Source organism: Danio aesculapii, chromosome 15 (assembly GCF_903798145.1).
Source record: "Danio aesculapii chromosome 15, fDanAes4.1, whole genome shotgun sequence".
Lineage (NCBI taxonomy): Eukaryota > Metazoa > Chordata > Actinopteri > Cypriniformes > Danionidae > Danio > Danio aesculapii.
Window position 1 is genome coordinate 1194867 of NC_079449.1, and position 7661 is coordinate 1202527.

Here is a 7661-nt window from a genome sequence, read left to right on the forward strand (position 1 = left end):
CACTACAACCTGCACAATACACTGCACAATACACACTACATACAACACAATATACTACATACTACACACTGCAGACTACATACTATAAACTACACACAATACAACAGGATTCACGCTATACAACACACTATACACTACAAACTAAACAATGCATACTTCACACTGTACACTACACAACACACACTACATACTGAAAACTGTACACTACACAAAACCCACTTTACATACTACACACTATACACTACACACTTTACAACAGGCTTTATGCTGTACACCTCACACTATACACTACAAACTACACAATACACACTACACACTGTACAATACACACTACACACAACACAATATACTACATTCTACACAATACACACTTCACTACATACACCACACAGTAAATGTGTAATATGATATAATAAATAGTAAAAATTATGTATCAACATGTTGATTATTATTGTGTGTGTGCGTGCGTCTCACCTGCGCAGGTCTGCTGTTCACTCTGGACTCGTCCTGCTGTGATTCGCCGCTGCGGCTCTCAGGCTCCGCCCTCAGTGTGACCTTCAGTGGTCATGTGACCTCGGCGAGTCAGGACAGGCGTGCGTTCGCGCAGGTGTGTGCAAATGTGTCCATCTGCAGAGGACAGTATTACTGGGAGGTGGACGTCTGCAACAGCGCCTGCTACAGGATCGGTGAGGAAACTGCAGCTTTCAGAGAGGGCGTGTTCTTTAATGTAGGCGGAGCTTTGATTGTTCAAATCGGCTGAGGGGAGACTCAAGCCTCGCCCTCATCTTCCACCACTTTAATATATATAAAAATTAAAAATAATTCAAACTAGCAATAAAAGTATAGCTAATAGTATATCAGTGATATTATAAAATCATACAAATTATAAAATATATATAAATTAATACTGATTTTCAATTAGCTTCATTTCTTAGACAAATTAGGCATTACTCTGAAACAAAAAACGAAGCTTATGAAGGCATTTATTAGTTACATTTACATTTCATACCTGTGGCCCATCTTTTAAATATGAAGCTTTTAATATTTATTATATATTAAATATTTATTATTTTGATAAATAATCTGTAGCTAAAGAAATATAACACATTTAGCACTTTATTCTAATGATCTAAGCGCAAAGTCTAAAGCTCATGGTCCAACAGTATTAAGAGCATGTCTGAATCCACTTCTGATATGTTAAGCATGGATAAATCTGCTCTGCGCCCCGGCGCATGGTCTAACAGGGTTGAGCTTATTCTCTGATGAGTTCTGGGTGTGTTTTGATCATAACCTGCATTAAACCAGTCAGAGTCTCGTCTCTCATTCCCTTTAAGAGTCAGTTGCGTCGCTCCATGCTGCATTTGCTATTTACATGGCGACTTTATAAGTGTAAAACTGAACGCTTCACTAGAGAAAACAGTTAAACACAGCATCTGCAGCGCGAGGATAAAGAACGAGCCTCCTCCATTCAGCCTCTTTACTTTCTCTTTACTTTACTTTTACTCTTTACTCCTTTACTTTGGTGGAGTGAGGAAACGGTGGAAACTCGCTCCACTGAACACATCCATTAGCCCACATATTTAATTTCCTTTGTTAAGCTCAAAGATTTGATCAAAACTATTTCTAAATTCAGTTCTAATCTCCAGCAGAGGAATAAATGAACAATAATAATGAAGTGTGGTCAAAACACTGAGTTATATCCAAACACACGTCCTGTTCTGATGACCCATATGGTGATGCAGACATCTCCTAAACCCCACAGCTGGACACATCTACACTTGTGTTTATTAAATCAAATATAAATCTGCAGATAATCAATAATACTGCTGATAATAATCACATTATACAGATGCAGATGGTCATGAATAAACTGAAAAAGCCCCCCGAGGTGAAGAAGGCATGGAGGCAGTGCTGTTTATATTGATGTAGAAAATCAGCATTTCTGGATCATTTTAATCCGTTAATTGTTTTCATCTGTAAAGATATTTGTGTGTTGCTGTTTATCCTGTACAATTTAGTTAATCAATTCCCCTATAGCACATGTGTTTGGACTGTGGGGGAAACCGGAGCACCCGGAGGAAAGCCACACCAACACGGGGAGAACATGCAAACTCCACACAAAAATGACAACTGAACCAGTTGGGGCTAAAACCAGCGATCTTCTTGCTGTGAGGCGATTGTGCTACCCACTGCACCATCATGATGCCCCTAAATTATATTATGTAATTATAATTTAAAAGTTATTCTAAACAGATTTTTTTATAGAATTTATATATGACTTTATATATACATTTATATATATATATATTTATATTAAATTACATTTATTTTATACATAAATTGAATTTTATTAATTTTTTAAGTCATTTTAATTAATTTCCATTTAATTCGACAAAAAGTTATACAATAACTAAAAGTAAAAATAAATAAATAACATTTAAAATGTAATGAAAACTCTATAGACATTTTTAAAATAATTAATTAAAAACTCAACTCTAAAAGGAAAATGACAACTAAATTTAAAGCAATACTAACTTAAAATTCATTCATTCATTCATTTTCTTTTTGGCTTAGTCCCTTTATTAATCCGGGGTCGCCACAGCGGAATGAACCGCCAACTTATCCAGTACATGTTTTACGCAGCGGATGCCCTTCCAGCTGCAACCCATCACTGGGAAACTTCCATACACACTCATTCACACTCATACACTACGGACAATTTAGCCTTCCCAATTCACCTGTACCACAGGTGTTTGGACTGTGGGGGAAACCGGAGCACCCGGAGGAAACCCATGTGGACGTGGGGAGAACATACAAACTCCACACAGAAACGCCAGTTTACCCAGCCAAGGCTCAAACCAGCGACCTTCTTGCTGTGAGGTGGCAGCACTACCTACTGCGCCACTGCGTCACCTAACCTAAAATTATTAAATGAAACTGTCATTGTAGTTGTCAAAATATAAACCAAGCAAAAGCATTTCCTTTGTGTTATCATTCATGTAATTCATATTCAATAATAAATCAGAAAAGATCTACCTTGTGTGACGACTTTCTTCTCCTATTGGTTCCTCAGGAGTGACATCATCAAGCGATGGGCGTGGCTGGTGGCTGGAGAGGCGCGGCTCTGCATATCACACAGTGTTTGACGGACGCTGTGAGCTTCTTCCCTCCATCCCCCCTCAGCTGAAAACAGTGGGCGTGTTCTTGAATGTGGGCGGAGCTTCAATTACTTTCCACAATACCGTCACTCAAGAGTTTCTGGCTGCAATCCCCGCCCATTTCAGCATCCCCCTCCGTCCTGCTATCCAATTGGCCGAGGGGAGAATCAAGCTCCGCCCTGGTCTGCCACCACCCAGTCACGTGTTTCTCTCCCACAGCTCGGCCTATCGGGGTCCAGGAGGGGCGGGGCCAGGGCGCTGGAGGCGGGATGTGTGTTTTGGGTCAGTAAGAGCCGTAATTCAGAAATTTGAGCAGATTTCAAGTGTTTCAGACTCAGATTCAGGACTGGTGTCCACCGTCAGCTCACTTTCTGAACACAATAACAGCAGTGAACGCCTCTGAAAACACTACACTGTATATTAAAACCACACATTCACTGTCCTGCCCACAATTTATTCTGCACTTTTATGTGTTCATATTTAAGTTCGCTTTATTATATTCAGAAACTGTGTGTCCAAGTTAACGCCTTTTGAATGGTTAATTAATATTAAATAAATCTGGATGTGACTGAAATACTGTAACCAAAGATGCCACACAACACTGACAAACATATATATTTACAAAAAATAATAAATAAATGCCATAAATTAGACATATTAATCAAGTGATCAATGTCAAATTATTGCTAAGAAGTGTGTATATACAGTTAAAGTCAGAACTATTAGCCCCCCTGTTTAATTTTGTCCCCAATTTCTGTTTAACGGAGAGCAGATTTCTAATCATAATAGTTTTAATAACTCATTTCTAATAACTGATTTATTTTCTCTTTGTCATGATGACAGTAAATAATATTAGACTAGATATTCTTCAAGATACTAGTATTCAGCTTAAAGTGACATTTAAAGGCTTAACTAGGTTAATTAGGTTAACTAGGCAGGTTAGGGTAATTAGGCAAGTTATTGTATAACAATGGTTTGTTCTGGAGACTATTGAGAAATATATAGCTTAAAGGGGCTAATAATATTGACCTTAAAATGGCTTTTAAAAATTAAAAACTGCTTTTATTCTAGCTGAAATAAAACAAATAAGACTTTCTCCAGAGGAAAAAATATTATCAGACATACTGTGAACATTTCCTGAATATATTTAAGAAAGAAAAATTAAATATCAAGACTTCAACTATACATGTATATATAACTCACTGCATTTAGGCATGTAGGCATGTAGACATGGTCAAGACGATCTGCTGCAGGTCAAAGTGAGCATCAGAATGGGGAATAAAGGGGATTTAAGTGACGCTGAATGTGGCATGGTTTTTGGTGCCAGACGGGCTGCTCTGAGTATTTCAGAAACTGCTGATCTACTGGGATTTTCACGCACAACCATCTCTAGGCTTTACAGAGAATGGTCCGACAAAGAGGAAATATCCAGTGAGCGGCAGTTCTGTGGGCGCAAATGCCTTGTTGATGCCAGAGGTCAGAGGAGAATGGCCAGACTGGTTCCAGCTGGTAGAAAGGCAACAGTAACTCAAATAAGCACTCGTTACAACCGAGGTCTGCAGAAGAGCATCTCTGAACACACAACACGTCCAACCTTGAGGCGGATGGGCTACAGCAGCAGAAGACCACACCGGGTGCCGCTCCTGTCAGCTAAGAACAGGAAACTGAGGCTACAATTCACACAGGCTCACCAAAACTGGACAAGAGAAGATTGGAGAAACGTTGCCTGGTCTGATGAGTCTCCATTTCTGCTCAGAATTTGGCCTCAACAACATGAAAGCATGGATCCATCCTGCCTTGTATCAGCGGTTCAGGCTGGTGGTGGTGGTGTAATGGTCTGGGGGAGATTTTCTTGGCACCCTTTTATGTCCATTAGTACCAATTGAGCATGGTGTCAACGCCACAGCCTACCTGAGTATTGTTGCTGACCATGTCCATCCCTTTATGAGCACAGTGTCTCCATCTTCTGATGCCTATTTCCAGCAGGATAACGCACCATGTCATAAAGCACCAATCATCTCAGACTGGTTTCTTGAACATGACAATGAGTTCACTGTACTCAAATGGCCTCCACAGTCACCAGAGCTCAATCCAATAGAGCACCTTTGGGATGTGGTGGAACGGGAGATTGGCATCATGGATGTGCAGCCGACAAATCTGCAGCAACTGTGTGATGCTATCATGTCAATATGGAGCAAAATCTCTGAGGAATATTTCCAGTAGCTTGTTAAATTTACGCCAAGAAGGATTAAAGCAGTTCTGAAGGCAAAAGGGGGTCCGACTCTGTACTAGTAAGGTGTACCTAATAAAGTATATATATATACATATATATATATATATATATATATATATATATACATATATATATATATATATATATATATACATACACATATATATATATATATATATATATATATATATATATATATATATATATATATATATATATCACATATATATATCACATATATATATCACATATATATATCACATATATATATCACATATATATCACAGATATAAATTACACTCCACTATATATTCACATATAAACTAGCTATTATAAACAGTAATAATATTTCTAAATTTTATTATGATTTTGATCAGACGAATCCAACTCTTGCCTTTTAAAATCATTAAAACCCTAACTCTTCTTCCCAGCGACGCGAGAAAACAAACGCAGTGTCTTCAGTTCACAGCGGGAGAGTCATCTGTCTCACTGCAGGGTTAATTATGCGCACATTTGCATATTAAATGAGTACTTCTGTCTGTTAGTGAGGTGTGAGCTTCATCTGTTCCACATTACTATTCCATTACCACCCTGGAGAACGACCAATCGGAGAGAGCCTGCTCGCAGCAAATGCTTCTGGAAATGCAAACAGGCTCAGGCACAGTATGTGTGTGAGTGAGAGAGAGAGAGAGAGAGAGAGAGAGAGAGAGAGAGATAATTGTGTATGCGTATATGTGTGTGTGTGTTGTGTATAACTAAAGTTTTATAAAGCTCAGAACATTTTCTGATATCTAAAATAAGGATAATTACCACGGTTTTGATTTATTATCATACACACATAAATATACTATGATATGAGGCTATATTGATAAACACCATGGTCCTGAATCATTACAAAACATTTCATGGTCATCTCATGGTTATTTTAGCTCGCTCTACACAATTATATCTGATTTATTTTGCCCACTTAAAGCTAAATGGAAAATGATTTATGGTAAATACTAGTGTTTTTTTATCCATACTACAGTCAAGTAATAAAGTAATTAATAATAAGCTATAGCATGTATATATATATATATATATATATATATATATATATATATATATATATATATATATATACACACACAAACACACAGTTTGAGTCAAAATTATTAGCCCCCCTTTGATTTTTTTTTAATCTTTTTTAAATATTTCCCAAATTATGTTTAACAGAGCAAGGAAATTTTCACAGTATGTCTGATAATATTTTTTAAACACCATATTAACCTCTAGGGCTTGAGTGTCCACATATATGAACAGCACATTTTAGCTCTTAAGTGGCTATTTAAAATACTTTGAATGTTTTATATTTTGTTACAGACATTCAGTGTCATCCTGCAACTGTTTTGCAGCATATGAAATGTCCCAAACACTATTTTCACTTGTCCAAAATGGGGAAAAAAATGTTGTTTATACTCTCTGATAGTCAAAGCAAGTTAAAAAAAAATGTCTATGTCAAATATGCATGAAAACATTCAGGAAAAAATGTTTCATGTAAATTCAGACCACGAGTCCACATATATGGACATCATTTTTCTCTAAAATCACATCATATCAAAAGATGATACTAAGATTATTAGCCCGTTCAAGCTATATTTTTTTCAATAGTCTACAGAACAAACCATCGTTATACAATAACTTGCCTAATTACCTGTCTAGTTAACTTAATTAACCTAGTTAAGCCTGTAAATGTCACTTTAAGCTGTATAGAAGTGTCTTGAAGTCTAGTGTCTTGTCAAATATTATGTACTGTCATCGTGGCAAAGATAAAAGAAATCAGTTATTAGAGATGAGTTATTAAAACTATTATGATTAGAAATGTGCTGAAAATATCTTCTCTCCGTTAAACAGAAAAAAATAACCAGGGGGGCTAATAATTTTGACTTCAACTGCATATAGTAAACTGGTAAACAGTAATAACTGTTGTACATTTAGTTTTTACTATATTAAACTATGGTGTATTGTAGCATAATATACCTTATAAAACAATATTTGGTCATATATTTATATTACTATATGTGTTGTTACCATAGCAACTGTAGAATCACCACAACAGATCAGTTACTAAAGTCGCTGTGTTATCATAGCAACTGTAGGATCACCACCACAGATCAATTATAAAGTTGTTACCATAGCAAGTGTAATCACCACAACAGATCAATTACTAAAACTGCTGTGTTACCATAGCAACTATAGAATCTCCACAACATATGAATTACTAAAGTTGT

General features: G+C 36.7%; 2 protein-coding genes across 2 annotated transcripts in view; one reads left to right on the plus strand and one right to left on the minus strand.

The window, feature by feature from the left end:
- The window catches only part of LOC130242011 (cGMP-dependent 3',5'-cyclic phosphodiesterase), a 52634-nt gene extending 52480 nt beyond the window's left edge, over positions 1-154 (minus strand). The window contains exon 1 of the mRNA XM_056474033.1: positions 143-154. Within this exon, the coding sequence (XP_056330008.1) occupies positions 143-154 (12 nt within the window). The remainder of the gene's footprint in view (positions 1-142) is intronic.
- Positions 155-395: 241 nt separating this feature from the next.
- LOC130242014 (erythroid membrane-associated protein-like) lies at positions 396-3819 on the plus strand. The gene is made up of 3 exons (XM_056474035.1): positions 396-399; positions 483-686; positions 3074-3819. The coding sequence occupies exons 1-3, from the start codon at positions 396-398 to the stop codon at positions 3559-3561; spliced, it is 696 nt and encodes a 231-aa protein (XP_056330010.1). The 3' UTR covers positions 3562-3819.
- Positions 3820-7661: the final 3842 nt, after the last annotated feature.